We start from the raw sequence: 17,850 nt of genomic DNA, 5'->3' as shown, positions 1-17,850 counted from the left end.
AATGTGGTATCACTGTAATCGTACTGACCCGGAGAATGAAGAGAACAGGTCAGTTTTATCTCATAGGGAACGCTGTAAAAACAAAACCCATAAAACTATATAAATGTGGTATCGCTGTAATCGTACTGACCCGGAGAATGAAGAGAACAGGTCAGTTTTATCTCATAGGGAACGCTGTAAATACAAAACCCAGAAAACTATATAAATGTGGTATCACTGTAATCGTACTGACCCGGAGAATGAAGAGAACAGGTCAGTTTTTTTTATAAGATAACACATATTACTGGTGTCTGTATGATCATATATTGTGTCTGTGAATAAAGCAGTGATATGTAGAAGATCTTTCTGAGTAGATATCAGTGTGGTGACGCTATAGTACATAGTGTGTAGGATATGTAGATGCTAGTACACAGCTCTGCCCTCAGCATGTCTTTCCTATACTTATAAGATAACACATATCACTGGTATCTGTATAATCATATATTGTGTCTGTGAATAAAGCAGTGATATGTAGATGTTTCTGAGCAGATCTCAGTGTGGTAAGGCTATAGTACATAGTGTATATGATATGTAGATGAGCTTTCTGAGCAGATCTCAGTGTGGTAGGGCTATAGTACATAGAGTATATGATATGTAGATGAGCTTTCTGAGCAGATTTCAGTGTGGTAAGGCTATAGTACATAGGGTATATACACTGCTCAAAAAAATAAAGGGAACACTTAAACAACACAATGTAACTCCAAGTCAATCACACTTCTGTGAAATCAAACTGTCCACTTAGGAAGCAACACTGAGTGACAATCAATTTCACATGCTGTTGTGCAAATGGGATAGACAACAGGTGGAAATTATAGGCAATTAGCAAGACACCCCCAATAAAGGAGTGGTTCTGCAGGTGGTGACCACAGACACTTCTCAGTTCCTATGCTTCCTGGCTGATGTTTTGGTCACTTTTGAATGCTGGCGGTGCTTTCACTCTAGTGGTAGCATGAGACGGAGTCTACAACCCACACAAGTGGCTCAGGTAGTGCAGCTTATCCAGGATGGCACATCAATGCGAGCTGTGGCAAGAAGGTTTGCTGTGTCTGTCAGCGTAGTGTCCAGAGCATGGAGGCGCTACCAGGAGACAGGCCAGTACATCAGGAGACGTGGAGGAGGCCGTAGGAGGGCAACAACCCAGCAGCAGGACCGCTACCTCCGCCTTTGTGCAAGGAGGAACAGGAGGAGCACTGCCAGAGCCCTGTAAAATGACCTCCAGCAGGCCACAAATGTGCATTTGTCTGCTCAAACGGTCAGAAACAGACTCCATGAGGGTGATATGAGGGCCCGACATCCACAGGTGGGGGTTGTTCTTACAGCCCAACACCGTGCAGGACGTTTGGCATTTGCCAGAGAACACCAAGATTGGCAAATTCGCCACTGGCGCCCTTTGCTCTTCACAGTTGAAAGCAGGTTCACACTGAGCACATGTGACAGACGTGACAGAGTCTGGAGACGCCGTGGAGAACGTTCTGCTGCCTGCAACATCCTCCAGCATGACCGGTTTGGCATTGGGTCAGTAATGGTGCGGGGTGGCATTTCTTTGGAGGGCTGCACAGCCCTCCATGTGCTCGCCAGAGGTAGCCTGACTGCCATTAGGTACCGAGATGAGATCCTCAGACCCCTTGTGAGACCATATGCTGGTGCGGTTGGCCCTGGGTTCCTCCTAATGCAAGACAATGCTAGACCTCATGTGGCTGGAGTGTGTCAGCAGTTCCTGCAAGACGAAGGCATTGATGCTATGGACTGGCCCGCCCGTTCCCCAGACCTGAATCCAATTGAGCACATCTGGGACATCATGTCTCGCTCTATCCACCAAAGTCACGTTGCACCACAGACTGTCCAGGAGTTGGCAGATGCTTTAGTCCAGGTCTGGGAGGAGATCCCTCAGGAGACCATCCGCCACCTCATCAGGAGCATGCACAGGCGTTGTAGGGAGGTCATACAGGCACGTGGAGGCCACACACACTACTGAGCCTCATTTTGACTTGTTTTAAGGACATTACATAAAAGTTGGATCGGCCTGTAGTGTGTTTTTCCACTTTAGTTTTGAGTGTGACTCCAAATCCAGACCTCCATGGGTTAAAAAATTTGATTTCCATTTTTTTATTTTTGTGTGATTTTGTTGTCAGCACATTCAACTATGTAAAGAACAAAGTATTTCAGAAGAATATTTAATTAATTCAGATCTAGGATGTGTTATTTTTGTGTTCCCTTTATTTTTTTGAGCAGTGTATGTAGATCAGCTTTCTGAGCAGATCTCAGTGTGGTGAAGCTATAGTATATAGTGTATATGATATGGAGATGCTAGGACACCGCTCTGCCCTCAGCAAGTCTTTCCTATACCTATAAGATAACACACATTACTGGTATCTGTATAATCATATAAAGCAGTGATATGTAGATGAGCTTTCTGAGCAGATCTCAGTGTGGTAAGGCTGTAGTACATAGAGTATATGATATGTAGATAAGCTTTCTGAGCAGATTTCAGTGTGGTAAGGCTACAGTGCATAGTGTATATGTTATGTAGAGGTTAGGACACAGTCTAGCCCTGTCAATTAAGGGGAATGGGGCGTGTGCAGAGCACAGGGGGTGTTACAAAGTAGTGATCAAAGGATTCAGCCCCACCTCCTGGTGCTCCAACTTCTCATTTGCATATGAATAATAGCACAGATGTCTCTGCAGCTGTTTATCGTACAGACAAAAGAAAGGTATTGTTTTAATCTGCATGATCAACCCTACCAGAGAGTATGCCTGGTTCACTAGGGTTGATCCTGGTGACAGAGCGACTTTAACGAGATTAGACAAATCTCATGGACAATTAGCTTTTTTTTCCATGCAGAAATCTGCACAAAAACCATGCAGACTTTCTGATTTGATACCAGCAGCCATGTGCAGGAAGCCTGAAGGGTCACATACTTTTACTGCTCGCAGTCATGTCTCTTCTTTTTCATCAATATATAAATGGCCAAGTCTCATATTTGTGACTCTTTTTTTTATTTGGTTCTTTATCTCCTTTTAGTACTTGTGAATATCTGATGTAGTTTTAGGTCAAATTTAGGCAGAAATATAGAAACTTCTGATGGGTTCACAAACTTTCCAGCACCGCTGTAGCATGCCCAGAACCCTAGTCTGGGTGGCTGTGGGATCCCAATGGCTGAATATATAGTTCTTCGCGGCGTCTTACATCTTCCAGTTAATATGGGAACCTCCCTTTGTCCCTTCTCAGAGTAACGCAGTGTAAATACAAGAGGATTGGCTGTCCGTGGCAGGGTCCATACCACGAGTTGACCGTGCATGAGTCCGAGTGCTGTCATCCCACCAAGACCGGGAATGAGCTCATGGAGATCCTGGATGAGATGGACCAAAGCCACAAGAAGGAGATGCAGTTGTACAACAGCATCTTTGGCCTGCTTAGCTTTGAGAAGATCGGATACACAGGTAGGCTGGTACTTGGCGCTGCATGGATGTTCTCAGTCACACGTGGGTTGCCCGCCAGCGGATGACACACACGTGTTCTCTGTGCATGTCACTCTTCTGCTTTGTAGGTGTCGCTGTGCAGCAGAACCTCTGAAGAGCCTGGGCACCATGTGGTAGTCCAGCGGCCTGTTGTGTTGTAGGGTAAGTGTCACCAAGGACATGAAGAGGGGCAGCTGTCACTGCGAATCAGCTGCTGATCTTTGTGACGTCTCCTTGCTGGCACTGTGTACCTCCTCCTCCGTGCGCAGTGTAGTTTCCATGGGGCGGCTGAGCGCTCTGTCTTGTCTTTCTTTGATGTTGACAACCAGGATCAGAAGATGATGGAGAAGCCCCTATGTATAAGCAGCACTGGGCCCCACATATGCAGGCAGTGCTCCCCCTGGTTACCCTACCCCCTTCAACGAGTCAGGCCGGTCGGATTGAGGATGGTTTGTCTGGTGGGAGGTAAGGCTGCTCTGTTCTATGGTGTGGATCAACCCTACAGCCGGAGACCGTACAGAAGTGACTGCTGCCACCACCCAGGAGAAGCGACAGTAAAAGGGCTCCCCGGAATAAGTTTGCAGGGTGCACTGGGATTGGTAGGGTGGTGCTGCTGCTGTGTTCTCTAGGTAGGTACATCTGTGTAGGGGCAGGTTGTATCCATTAGAGGCTACATGTCTTCTCCCTGCTGTGCTCTCCAGGGTCTCTCGGCATTCATAGTGCTAATGATGGGGGTCACCAGGTAAGTGTCAGTGCGACCTTCTACCACATGTTGGCTCTTGACCTTGTACCGTTGCCTCCTTCTCCAGTGGAATGGACTTGTATGTTGGTGGAGGTCTGTAAATGCCTCGCTGGGACTGTCTTTACCAGTATTCTGACCTTCTTCTCTAGTTCTGTACCTCCATCTGCTTGGAATAAACTTGCTTTATTTTCTAAAATGGACCTGTCCATGTGTTCTACGAGATGTAACCCTGCCTAACGCCAGCTGTACGTCCCCGGAGGAAGAGCCCAGGGAGCGCGTTCCCTCCACCAGATGCTGGAGTCCTGTTAGTGAATATTGCGCGGTCTGTTTGGTGCAAACCCGGTGCACTTATGTCTCATTACCCTGTCTGTTCTGCTTGTCATTGCCTGTTTAGTTAGTGCATTCATCTCCCTTTCCCCTTTTATGAGGCAGGGCATTGCAGAAGCCACCGCCACGTGCTCACCAGTAACAGGTAACATGGTGTAGTCGGGGGAATGTGCCGTAAATCCCTGCACCCGATAATTGCTGCTCCTTTCTCTCTCCCTGTTCCTCTTGTCTCTCCTCCTGTTACAGAAGTCCAGTTCCGACCTTACAGAACAGATGACTTCATCACCCGCCTGTACTACGAGACGCCGCGCTTCACCGTGCTCAACCAGACCTGGGTGCTGAAGGCCCGTGTCAACGACTCCGAGAGGAACCCCAATTTGTCTTGCAAGCGAACCCTCTCCTTCCAGCTCATCCTAAAAAGCAAGATCAACTCCCCAATGGAGTGCTCATTCCTGCTGCTGAAGGGCCCCTACGATGACGTGAAGATCCACCCGGTGATCTACCACTTTGTGTTCACCACTGAGAATAACGAGACGGAGTACGTGCCGCTGCCCATCATAGACTCTGTGGAGTGTAACAAATTGCTGGCCGCCAAGAACATCAACTTGCGGCTCTTTATATTCCAGATCCAGAAGTGAACCGTACTTACCTCAGCCTTGCCCCTGTCCAGACCCTCCGGGTCACACCTGTCCGCAGCTGGAGAGTCGCGGAGGAGTTTGTCTTACTTTTTAATCAGTTTGCTTTTAATTACTTTGTAGTTTGCATGTGTCTGCTAGAGACGTCTCCTGCATCAGTTCCGGTCCCCTTATCTTTCTTTCTTCCCTCCAGCTTTTCTGTTTGTCACGGTTTCTATCAGTATTTTTCGGTTTGAAGTGTTAGCTCTCTGTCCTGCCCGCGCTGGGTGGTGGAGAGGGAAGGCCTGCCGAGAGCCGTCTCCAAAGGTGGCGGTCTCTTCGGTTCTCGTTTGATGACCCAGATCTTGTAATGCTGACTTCATCATGGCCGTCATGGGCGAATAGGCCTGGAGGATGGAGGACGCCAGTCATGTCACACCGCCAGTCATCCAGGACTCCTCCCCAACACAGTGTAGTCTGGAGGATTGTGCATGACACCGATTTTCCCAGTCTCCGCCCCCTTATCTCACTCCACAGGCTATGTTACAGCTAAGCTCCGCCCATGATCTCACTCCACAGGCTATGTTACAGCTAAGCTCCGCCCATGATCTCACTCCACAGGCTATGTTACAGCTAAGCCCCGCCCATGGTAGGGAGCATTTATCAGATGTCGGCTGGAAATGATGCTTCATGGGACTAGCTCATAAGAATCGATCCCTCTCTGCTGTCCTACCTCGAGGTGGGGGAGGTGTCCTCGTGCATGACTATCTGGTGACCGGCGGGCTCCTTTAAGGGGATGCGTATAGAGCGCAGTCTGCAGTGGGTGGAGATGAGCCTTACTGTAGGTAACACGGGTTCAAGATGGCGGAGAGAATGTTACAGCTTGAGATGGAGGTGGCTGGACAGCAGTTTAGTAGATCTAATGATGGTGATCAGGCTTACACGGGGATTTAACCCCTGCGGGGACATGTCCTTCTAGACGTCCACGTGTCTGCTCTTCCTGCCCAGGCCGTTGTCCGCCGCCATGTTGTCTCTGTCTATCAGTCTGTTATCACGCTGCCTTGCTCCTGGAGCCTCATTCTGTTAGTTTTAATTAGTTGTGAGTATAAATGTCCCAGGGCTGGATCGGGCCCCAGATGGTGGGCAGAAGGTCTGGCCTCAGGGTCTCGGCCTCTGTATGTTTTACTTTATTTTTGGCTGATAAATAATAAAAATGGTTCCTCAAACCACTGGCTGCTGTGCTGTCCTCTGTGTCCAGCCTGATCCTCCCGACAAGGGGGCCATCAGATGTGACGTAGTGGATGATGAGGGTTATGTTTTCCCTACATAGACAATGAGGGTTACCTTCCACCTCCATGAAGGTGACCGGGCTCCTCTGTGTCCTGCCAAACCCTACCAATATGAGGGCCAAGACGTGATGCAGAGGATGATGAGGGTTGTCTTTTCCTATATGAGGGTGTCCAGCCTGACCCTGCTAACACGGGGTCATCAAATGTGATATAGAGGATTAAGATGGTCTTCCACCTCTATGAGGGCGACTAGGCTTCTTTGTGTATCTTCTCACACTACTGGCACTGGGCCTTCATATTCATATGTGATCTAGTGGATGATGAGGCTTATCTTTCACCAGTATGAGGTGACCAGGCTTTTTTGGAGATCAGTCTTACAGTAAAGAGTCCCATACAGTAAACATACCTATAGTCTCATGACTAGGTAAAGAGTCCTATACTCTTACTGCTTACATTAGAGATATAGTGTCACTACTTGTCCAGTAAAGAGTCCATACTCTCACCGCTCTTACAGTATAGAGTCCATAGTCTCACTGCTCTTACAGTATAGAGTCCATAGTCTCACTGCTCTTACAGTAAAGAGTCCATAGTCTCACTGCTCTTACAGTAAAGAGTCCATAGTCTCACTGCTCTTACAGTAAAGAGTCCATAGTCTCACTGCTCTTACAGTAAAGAGTCCATAGTCTCACTGCTCTTACAGTAAAGAGTCCATAGTCTCACTGCTCTTACAGTAAAGAGTCCATAGTCTCACTGCTCTTACAGTAAAGAGTCCATAGTCTCACTGCTCTTACAGTAAAGAGTCCATAGTCTCACTGCTCTTACAGTAAAGAGTCCATAGTCTCACTGCTCTTACAGTAAAGAGTCTATAGTCTCACCGCTCTTACAGTAAAGAGTCCATAGTCTCACTGCTCTTACAGTAAAGAGGCCATAGTGTCACTGCTCTTACTGTAAAGAGTCCATAGTCTCACTGCTCTTACAGTATAGAGTCCATAGTCTCACTGCTCTTACAGTACAGAGTCCATAGTCTCACTGCTCTTACAGTAGTCCATAGTCTCACTGCTCTTACAATAAAGAGTCCATAGTCTCACTGCTCTTACAGTAGAGTCCATGGTCTCACTGCTCTTACAGTACAGAGTCCATAGTATCACTGCTCTTACAGTACAGAGTCCATAGTCTCACTGCTCTTACAGTAAAGAGTCCATAGTGTCACCGCTCTTACAGTACAGAGTCCATAGTCTCACTGCTCTTACAGTAGTCCATAGTCTCACTGCTCTTACAATAAAGAGTCCATAGTCTCACTGCTCTTACAGTAGAGTCCATGGTCTCACTGCTCTTACAGTAAAGAGTCCATAGTCTCACTGCTCTTACAGTAAAGAGTCCATAGTCTCACTGCTCTTACAGTAAAGAGTCCATAGTGTCACCGCTCTTACAGTACAGAGTCCATAGTCTCACTGCTCTTACAGTAAAGAGTCCATAGTCTCACTGCTCTTACAGTAAAGAGTCCATAGTCTCACTGCTCTTACAGTAAAGAGTCCATAGTCTCACTGCTCTTACAGTAAAGAGTCCATAGTGTCACCGCTCTTACAGTACAGAGTCCATAGTGTCACCGCTCTTACAGTACAGAGTCCATAGTCTCACCGCTCTTACAGTATATAGTCCATAGTCTCACCGCTCTTACAGTATAGAGTCCATAGTCTCACTGCTCTTACAGTATAGAGTCCATAGTCTCACTGCTCTTACAGTAAAGAGTCCATAGTCTCACTGCTCTTACAGTAAAGAGTCCATAGTCTCACTGCTCTTACAGTAAAGAGTCCATAGTCTCACTGCTCTTACAGTATAGAGTCCATAGTCTCACTGCTCTTACAGTAAAGAGTCCATAGTCTCACTGCTCTTACAGTAAAGAGTCCATAGTCTCACTGCTCTTACAGTAAAGAGTCCATAGTCTCACTGCTCTTACAGTAAAGAGTCCATAGTCTCTCTGCTCTTACAGTATAGAGTCCATAGTCTCACTGCTCTTACAGTAAAGAGTCCATAGTCTCACTGCTCTTACAGTATAGAGTCCATAGTCTCACTGCTCTTACAGTATAGAGTCCATAGTCTCACTGCTCTTACAGTAAAGAGTCCATAGTCTCACTGCTCTTACAGTAAAGAGTCCATAGTCTCACTGCTCTTACAGTAAAGAGTCCATAGTCTCACTGTTCTTACAGTAAAGAGTCCATAGTCTCACTGCTCTTACAGTATAGAGTCCATAGTCTCACTGCTCTTACAGTATAGAGTCCATAGTCTCACTGCTCTTACAGTAAAGAGTCCATAGTCTCACTGCTCTTACAGTAAAGAGTCCATAGTCTCACTGCTCTTACAGTAAAGAGTCCATAGTCTCACTGCTCTTACAGTATAGAGTCCATAGTCTCACTGCTCTTACAGTATAGAGTCGATAGTCTCACTGCTCTTACAGTAAAGAGTCCATAGTCTCACTGCTCTTACAGTATAGAGGCCATAGTCTCACTGCTCTTACAGTATAGAGTCCATAGTCTCACTGCTTACAGTATAGAGTCCATAGTCTCACTGCTCTTACAGTATAGAGTCCATAGTCTCACTGCTCTTACAGTAAAGAGTCCATAGTCTCACTGCTCTTACAGTAAAGAGTCCATAGTCTCACTGCTCTTACAGTAAAGAGTCAATAGTCTAACTGCTTGTACAGTAGAATCCCAGAGTATTACCTCTCTTTAGGGTAAGAGTTCCATAGACTCACTGCTCCTATAATAAAGTCCCGTAGTCCTACTGCTCTTAGTCACATAGGCTCACCATTTTTACAGTAAATAACCTCAGTCTCACTGCACTTACAGTAAAGAATCCCATAGTCTCATTAGTACCATGGACTCGCTTTCATACAGTAAAGAATCGCATAGTCCCACTGTTGGTTCAGTAGGGTCTCATAGTCTCACCGCTTTTTCTATAAATAGTCCTACGGTCTCGCTTTCTTACAGTAAAGAATCACAGTCCAACTATTCTTACTGTAGAGCCTCAGACTCACTGCACTTACAGTAAAGAGTCCCCTTCTACACTAGCAGAGATTGGGTAAGAACCCCTGGAGAACAGGCGGTTGACAGTGGTGCTTGGGCACTGATCACACAAGGCATGCTTGGCGAGAGGCCCTTTGAGTAGTTACTTTTGTTCAATGTCTTCAGTAGGCAGCTCTGAGAATCATGACTTGTATGGGTGTGGTAGTCCCAGTAGGTGTAAGAGAGGAGCTCTGGTGTTTTTGGAAGCTGATGTTATAGGTGAATTGGCACGCTTCAAGTCAAACAAGGCCATGGGTCCAGATGGCCTCCATCCCAGAGTCCTTAAAGAACTCTCTGCTCTGCTAGTGATTGCTGTTCCTGAAGATTGGAGGATGGTCAGTGTTGTGCCCATCCACAAGAAGGGTAGTAGAGAGGAAGCAGGAAACTACAGACCAGTGAGCTGAACATCTGTAGTAGTAAAAATAATGGAAACCCTGCTATAAAGAAGATAACTGACCACCTAAAAACCAACTACTTATTGGACCCAGAACAGCAGAGCTTTACTCAGGGCCGATCCTGTCACACTAATCTTATTGATTTCTTTGACTATGTCACAAAAGTGTTGGATGAAGGAGATGCCATGGATAGTGCCCACCTGGATTCAGCAAAGAGTGTTGTTGTTAATGGAGTACATTCTGAGGAGAGACGAGTCACAAGTGGTGCACCTCAAGGGTCCGTCCAATGCAGCTAGACCATCAGCAGGAGTCCTCCGCGACGGGGAGGCTGATTGCGTTGGAGCCGGTAAGCTGAGGGAAAGAGCATGGCTTAGGGGAGCGGGTGCCGCTGCCACTTGTTCCTCTGCAGGCACCATCTTGGCGGAGTTGGGCAGGTGGGCTGGAGCCGGAGTCTGAGAGAAATACCTTGCGATGTGCGGTTCCGCAAGATCTCATGTCCTTCTTTAAGCATGCTTGGCGAGAGGCCCAAATCAGGTAATGGCGATGAAAAGAGCTCTTCGGAAGATCCGAGTGTGGGATCACTTGTTTGGCCAGACTCTCCATGGTGGGAGGAAGGAGGATCAGGATGAGGATTGTGTTGACCAGACTCTTGGCTACTGAGACTGGACTTGGTGGAAGACAGGGTGGTGCTTAACCGACTGGAAGCATTATCTGCTGCAATCCAACCGACCACCTGGTCGCACTGGTCTGACATTGAGAGTGGTGTCCTGCGCCGCCCTGCAAACTGGGACATGAAGCCAGGTATCATGGATGTGTTTCTTGTGCTTTGGCAGCAGGCACAGTGTCACCGCGCCCAGGGCCACGGCGTCTGGTGCACCATCAGCATCACGGCCACTGCCCCGTCCCTTACTGCTCGCCTTGAACATACTAAATGGTATATATACTTAAAAGTCTGTCACACGTACAGTAGCGCAGGATTTGTAGGTATTTGCGCAAAAACTATTTACAAAGGTATTTGTGATGAGGAAACGTTATACAGGAGATGTCCTGCAGGTAATGTCACTGTCCGCAGAGTTTACGGAAAAACTGCACTGGATGTCACTGATATTTTAGAGATGCGCACTCTTTACACAGGAGATGTGCGCGGATAATTTAACTGTCTGCAGCGGCATATTACACGGTATTTAGCGCAGGATGCGCAAAAATATACATTGCTGCTGTCACACACAATAGTCCTTAAAAGTACTTTTGGGTCTCTGAAAAGTTTGTCAAATACAAATCTTCCTATTTCACTCCCTACACTGTCTGTCCCTTCCTGACTCACTCCCTACACTGTCTGTCCTTCCTGAGCGCAGCGCTCCCCGACTCTCTCCCTACACTGACTGTCCTTCCTGAGCGCAGCGCTCCCTGACTCACTCCCTACACTGTCTGTCCTTCCTGACTCACTCCCTACACTGTCTGTCCTTCCTGAGCGCAGCGCTCCCTGACTCACTCCCTACACTGTCTGTCCTTCCTGAGCGCAGCGCTCCCTGACTCACTCCCTACACTGTCTGTCCTTCCTGAGCGCAGCGCTCCCTGACTCACTCCCTACACTGTCTGTCCTTCCTGACTCACTCCCTACACTGTCTGTCCTTCCTGAGCGCAGCGCTCCCTGACTCTCTCCCTGCACTGTCTGTCCCTTCCTGAGCGCAGCTCTCCCTGACTCACTCCCTACACTGTCTGTCCTTCCTGAGCGCAGCTCTCCCTGACTCACTCCCTACACTGTCTGTCCTTCCTGTGCGCAGCGCTCCCTGACTCACTCCCTGCACTGTCTGTCCTTCCTGAGCGCAGCGCTCCCTGACTCACTCCCTACACTGTCTGTCCTTCCTGAGCGCAGCGCTCCCTGACTCTCTCCCTGCACTGTCTGTCCCTTCCTGAGCGCAGCTCTCCCTGACTCACTCCCTACACTGTCTGTCCTTCCTGAGCGCAGCTCTCCCTGACTCACTCCCTACACTGTCTGTCTTTCCTGTGCGCAGCGCTCCCTGACTCACTCCCTACACTGTCTGTCCTTCCTGAGCGCAGCGCTCCCTGACTCTCTCCCTGCACTGTCTGTCCTTCCTGAGCGCAGCGCTCCCTGACTCACTCCCTACACTGTCTGTCCTTCCTGAGCGCAGCGCTCCCTGACTCACTCCCTGCACTGTCTGTCCTTCCTGAGCGCAGCTCTCCCTGACTCACTCCCTACACTGTCTGTCCTTCCTGAGCGCAGCGCTCCCTGACTCTCTCCCTACACTCTGTCCTTCCTGACTCACTCCCTACACTGTCTGTCCTTCCTGAGCGCAGCGCTCCCTGACTCACTCCCTACACTGTCTGCCCTTCCTGACTCACTCCCTACACTGTCTGTCCTTCCTGAGCGCAGCGCTCCCTGACTCTCTCCCTACACTGACTGTCCTTCCTGAGCGCAGCGCTCCCTGACTCACTCCCTACACTGTCTGTCCTTCCTGACTCACTCCCTACACTGTCTGTCCTTCCTGAGCGCAGCGCTCCCTGACTCACTCCCTACACTGTCTGTCCTTCCTGAGCGCAGCGCTCCCTGACTCACTCCCTACACTGTCTGTCCTTCCTGACTCACTCCCTACACTGTCTGTCCTTCCTGAGCGCAGCGCTCCCTGACTCACTCCCTACACTGTCTGTCCTTCCTGAGCGCAGCTCTCCCTGGCTCACTCCCTACACTGTCTGTCCTTCCTGACTCACTCCCTACACTGTCTGTCCTTCCTGAGCGCAGCGCTCCCTGACTCACTCCCTACACTGTCTGTCCTTCCTGAGCGCAGCGCTCCCTGACTCTCTCCCTGCACTGTCTGTCCCTTCCTGAGCGCAGCTCTCCCTGACTCACTCCCTACACTGTCTGTCCTTCCTGAGCGCAGCGCTCCCTGACTCACTCCCTGCACTGTCTGTCCTTCCTGAGCGCAGCGCTCCCTGACTCACTCCCTACACTGTCTGTCCTTCCTGAGCGCAGCGCTCCCTGACTCACTCCCTGCACTGTCTGTCCTTCCTGAGCGCAGCTCTCCCTGACTCACTCCCTACACTGTCTGTCCTTCCTGAGCGCAGCGCTCCCTGACTCTCTCCCTACACTCTGTCCTTCCTGACTCTCTCCCTACACTGTCTGTCCTTCCTGAGCGCAGCGCTCCCTGACTCACTCCCTACACTGTCTGCCCTTCCTGACTCACTCCCTACACTGTCTGTCCTTCCTGAGCGCAGCGCTCCCTGACTCTCTCCCTACACTGACTGTCCTTCCTGAGCGCAGCGCTCCCTGACTCACTCCCTACACTGTCTGTCCTTCCTGACTCACTCCCTACACTGTCTGTCCTTCCTGAGCGCAGCGCTCCCTGACTCACTCCCTACACTGTCTGTCCTTCCTGAGCGCAGCGCTCCCTGACTCACTCCCTACACTGTCTGTCCTTCCTGACTCACTCCCTACACTGTCTGTCCTTCCTGAGCGCAGCGCTCCCTGACTCACTCCCTACACTGTCTGTCCTTCCTGAGCGCAGCGCTCCCTGACTCTCTCCCTGCACTGTCTGTCCCTTCCTGAGCGCAGCTCTCCCTGACTCACTCCCTACACTGTCTGTCCTTCCTGAGCGCAGCGCTCCCTGACTCACTCCCTGCACTGTCTGTCCTTCCTGAGCGCAGCGCTCCCTGACTCACTCCCTACACTGTCTGTCCTTCCTGAGCGCAGCGCTCCCTGACTCTCTCCCTGCACTGTCTGTCCCTTCCTGAGCGCAGCTCTCCCTGACTCACTCCCTACACTGTCTGTCCTTCCTGAGCGCAGCTCTCCCTGACTCACTCCCTACACTGTCTGTCTTTCCTGTGCGCAGCGCTCCCTGACTCACTCCCTACACTGTCTGTCCTTCCTGAGCGCAGCGCTCCCTGACTCTCTCCCTGCACTGTCTGTCCTTCCTGAGCGCAGCGCTCCCTGACTCACTCCCTACACTGTCTGTCCTTCCTGAGCGCAGCGCTCCCTGACTCTCTCCCTGCACTGTCTGTCCCTTCCTGAGCGCAGCTCTCCCTGGCTCACTCCCTACACTGTCTGTCCTTCCTGACTCACTCCCTACACTGTCTGTCCTTCCTGAGCGCAGCGCTCCCTGACTCACTCCCTACACTGTCTGTCCTTCCTGAGCGCAGCGCTCCCTGACTCTCTCCCTGCACTGTCTGTCCCTTCCTGAGCGCAGCTCTCCCTGACTCTCTCCCTGCACTGTCTGTCCCTTCCTGAGCGCAGCTCTCCCTGGCTCACTCCCTACACTGTCTGTCCTTCCTGACTCACTCCCTGCACTGTCTGTCCTTCCTGACTCACTCCCTGCACTGTCTGTCCTTCCTGAGCGCAGCGCTCCCCGACTCACTCCCTACACTGTCTGTCCTTCCTGACTCACTCCCTACACTGTCTGTCCTTCCTGAGCGCAGCGCTCCCCGACTCACTCCCTACACTGTCTGTCCTTCCTGAGCGCAGCGCTCCCCGACTCACTCCCTACACTGTCTGTCCTTCCTGAGCGCAGCGCTCCCCGACTCACTCCCTACACTGTCTGTCCTTCCTGAGCGCAGCTCTCCCCGACTCACTCCCTACACTGTCTGTCCCTTCCTGAGCGCAGCGCTCCCCGACTCACTCCCTGCACTGTCTGTCCCTTCCTGAGCGCAGCTCTCCCCGACTCACTCCCTGCACTGTCTGTCCCTTCCTGAGCGCAGCTCTCCCCGACTCACTCCCTGCACTGTCTGTCCCTTCCTGAGCGCAGCTCTCCCCGACTCACTCCCTGCACTGTCTGTCCCTTCCTGAGCGCAGCTCTCCCCGACTCACTCCCTGCACTGTCTGTCCCTTCCTGAGCGCAGCTCTCCCCGACTCACTCCCTGCACTGTCTGTCCCTTCCTGAGCGCAGCTCTCCCCGACTCACTCCCTACACTGTCTGTCCTTCCTGAGCGCAGCGCTCCCCGACTCACTCCCTACACTGTCTGTCCTTCCTGAGCGCAGCGCTCCCCGACTCACTCCCTACACTGTCTGTCCTTCCTGAGCGCAGCGCTCCCCGACTCACTCCCTACACTGTCTGTCCTTCCTGAGCGCAGCGCTCCCCGACTCACTCCCTACACTGTCTGTCCTTCCTGAGCGCAGCGCTCCCTGACTCACTCCCTACACTGTCTGTCTTTCCTGTGCGCAGCGCTCCCTGACTCACTCCCTACACTGTCTGTCCTTCCTGAGCGCAGCTCTCCCCGACTCACTCCCTGCACTGTCTGTCCTTCCTGAGCGCAGCTCTCCCCGACTCACTCCCTACACTGTCTGTCCTTCCTGAGCGCAGCTCTCCCCGACTCACTCCCTGCACTGTCTGTCCCTTCCTGAGCGCAGCGCTCCCCGACTCACTTCCTGCACTGTCTGTCCTTCCTGAGCGCAGCTCTCCCCGACTCACTCCCTACACTGTCTGTCCTTCCTGAGCGCAGCTCTCCCCGACTCACTCCCTGCACTGTCTGTCCCTTCCTGAGCGCAGCGCTCCCCGACTCACTTCCTGCACTGTCTGTCCCTTCCTGAGCGCAGCTCTCCCCGACTCACTCCCTGCACTGTCTGTCCCTTCCTGAGCGCAGCTCTCCCCGACTCACTCCCTACACTGTCTGTCCTTCCTGAGCGCAGCTCTCCCCGACTCACTCCCTACACTGTCTGTCCTTCCTGAGCGCAGCTCTCCCCGACTCACTCCCTACACTGTCTGTCCTTCCTGAGCGCAGCGCTCCCCGACTCACTCCCTACACTGTCTGTCCTTCCTGAGCGCAGCTCTCCCCGACTCACTCCCTACACTGTCTGTCCTTCCTGAGCGCAGCTCTCCCCGACTCACTCCCTACACTGTCTGTCCTTCCTGACTCACTCCCTACACTGTCTGTCCTTCCTGAGCGCAGCTCTCCCCGACTCACTCCCTACACTGTCTGTCCTTCCTGAGCGCAGCTCTCCCTGACTCACTCCCTACACTGTCTGTCCTTCCTGAGCACAGCTCTCCCTGACTCACTCCCTACACTGTCTGTCCTTCCTGAGCGCAGCTCTCCCCGACTCACTCCCTACACTGTCTGTCCTTCCTGACTCACTCCCTACACTGTCTGTCCTTCCTGAGCGCAGCTCTCCCCGACTCACTCCCTACACTGTCTGTCCTTCCTGAGCACAGCTCTCCCTGACTCACTCCCTACACTGTCTGTCCTTCCTGACTCACTCCCTACACTGTCTGTCCTTCCTGACTCACTCCCTACACTGTCTGTCCTTCCTGAGCACAGCTCTCCCTGACTCACTCCCTACACTGTCTGTCCTTCCTGACTCACTCCCTGCACTGTCTGTCCTTCCTGAGCGCAGCTCTCCCTGACTCACTCCCTATATCGCACCCGATGACGCGTTCCGGCCAGCCAATCACTGTGATGCCAGTAACCAACATGGCTACGGCCTTACAGTCAGGGCAGTATTTACCTGCACGTTTACTGTCTGCGTAGCAGAGAGGAGACCGGATGGCCGAATACCGCCATGTGTCGAGCATAGTGATGCTGAGCCGAACAGGTGCTCGATCATCACTACTCCACACTACACCCCCCCCCCAGTGAGACCTCCACACTACACCCCCCGCAGAGACCTCCACACTACACCCCCCGCAGAGACCTCCACACTACACCCCCCGCAGAGACCTCCACACTACACCCCCCGCAGAGACCTCCACACTACACCCCCCGCAGAGACCTCCACACTACACCCCCCGCAGAGACCTCCACACTACACCCCCCGCAGAGACCTCCACACTACACCCCCCGCAGAGACCTCCACACTACACCCCCCGCAGAGACCTCTGTAACGGACCGTTCAGCACACAGCTCCGTTAAAAACCGTTTAGGCGATATTCCCCTTTCCAATGCACAGGCAGCTACTGCAAGCACCAGTCTGCCGAACTGCAAACTACACGAATCCTTCAACTCCGGAACAGGAAACACACATTTTTCCCCCAAACACAGAAAACACCCCAAAACCCCACATATCCCCATAATGTATACATCCATGGATAGCTCTGATCTGGGTGAACAACATATCCAAAAATCACCCAGATCCGAGCAGTGGTTCCCGAATTCCATGGAAGTCACATTTGGCCGGCCGCAAGCATGGCTTTCCTGCCCAAAACAGTTCCACAGATTTAGGGTGTGCGGCCGGTCTGTCTTCTCCTTCAAAGTTAGTATGGGCCATAATCCTGAGGCAGGAGGCCCCTCCAAAACACTGTGGTGAAGTGGCTTTCGCCACATATCTTCCCATTCGGGGGGAGACTAACCAGGTAGCTGACCTTCTGTCAGTCAGTGCCTGAGTTAGTCGAGTCACCCACCCACAGTAAATTACAATCAACAAGGCAGCTCCCCCACAATAACATACAATCTGCAGTGCAGTCCCCCCCCCCCCAACATTTGGTTACTGCACCCGGGCAATTTTGTAGCTTTTTCGGTCCCATGGCTTCACCATGGCTGTGTTGGGCACTGGTCTCTTGGCTTTATGGGGCGCTGAGTGAGCAGAGACTGACGGTACTGTGCCCTGGTGCCAGCGCTTCAGCTGGGGGGACCTGCAGATGGACAAGCCTGGGACAAGGGGACAAAGGAGGGCAGAGGCCAACTGTGCTCTGCCCAGTTGCCAGCTCTTCCGCTGGAGCAACAGAGGTATAGTCCTGCCCGGTGACAAAGGGAAAGTTAGGGCAGAGGCCAGCGGCGCTCTGCCCATATGCCAGCTCTTCTGCTGGGAGGGGGTCAGAGGAAGCTAACGGCTCTTCTACTGACCTCAGTACGAGTTAGCTGTGGAGGATAGGGATCGCTTACCTCCTCCTCCTCCTGGTACTCACACTGCCGCTGGAGACCTGGGCCGACTGCCCAGCATCCCTGTAGGGCCGGTAGAGAGACTTCGGTCCCATCTCCCCC

The 17,850-nt window shown here is 51.7% G+C and overlaps 1 protein-coding gene across 1 annotated transcript in view; it reads left to right on the top strand.

Moving 5' to 3' along the window:
- CYHR1 (cysteine and histidine rich 1) overlaps window positions 1–6,410 on the top strand; it is a 34,045-nt gene extending 27,635 nt beyond the window's left edge. Inside the window, exons 3-4 of the mRNA XM_040431129.1 lie at window positions 3,269–3,480; window positions 4,814–6,410. Of these exons, the coding sequence (XP_040287063.1) occupies window positions 3,269–3,480; window positions 4,814–5,205 (604 nt within the window). The 3' untranslated portion in view covers window positions 5,206–6,410. The remainder of the gene's footprint in view (window positions 1–3,268; window positions 3,481–4,813) is intronic.
- The last annotated feature ends 11,440 nt before the right edge of the window (window positions 6,411–17,850 follow it).

The sequence above is a fragment of the Bufo bufo genome, chromosome 5 (genome assembly GCF_905171765.1).
Source record: "Bufo bufo chromosome 5, aBufBuf1.1, whole genome shotgun sequence".
NCBI classification, from domain to species: domain Eukaryota; kingdom Metazoa; phylum Chordata; class Amphibia; order Anura; family Bufonidae; genus Bufo; species Bufo bufo.
The sequence above is the reverse complement of the archived record's forward strand: the minus strand, read 5'-3'. Positions and strand labels throughout refer to the sequence as shown.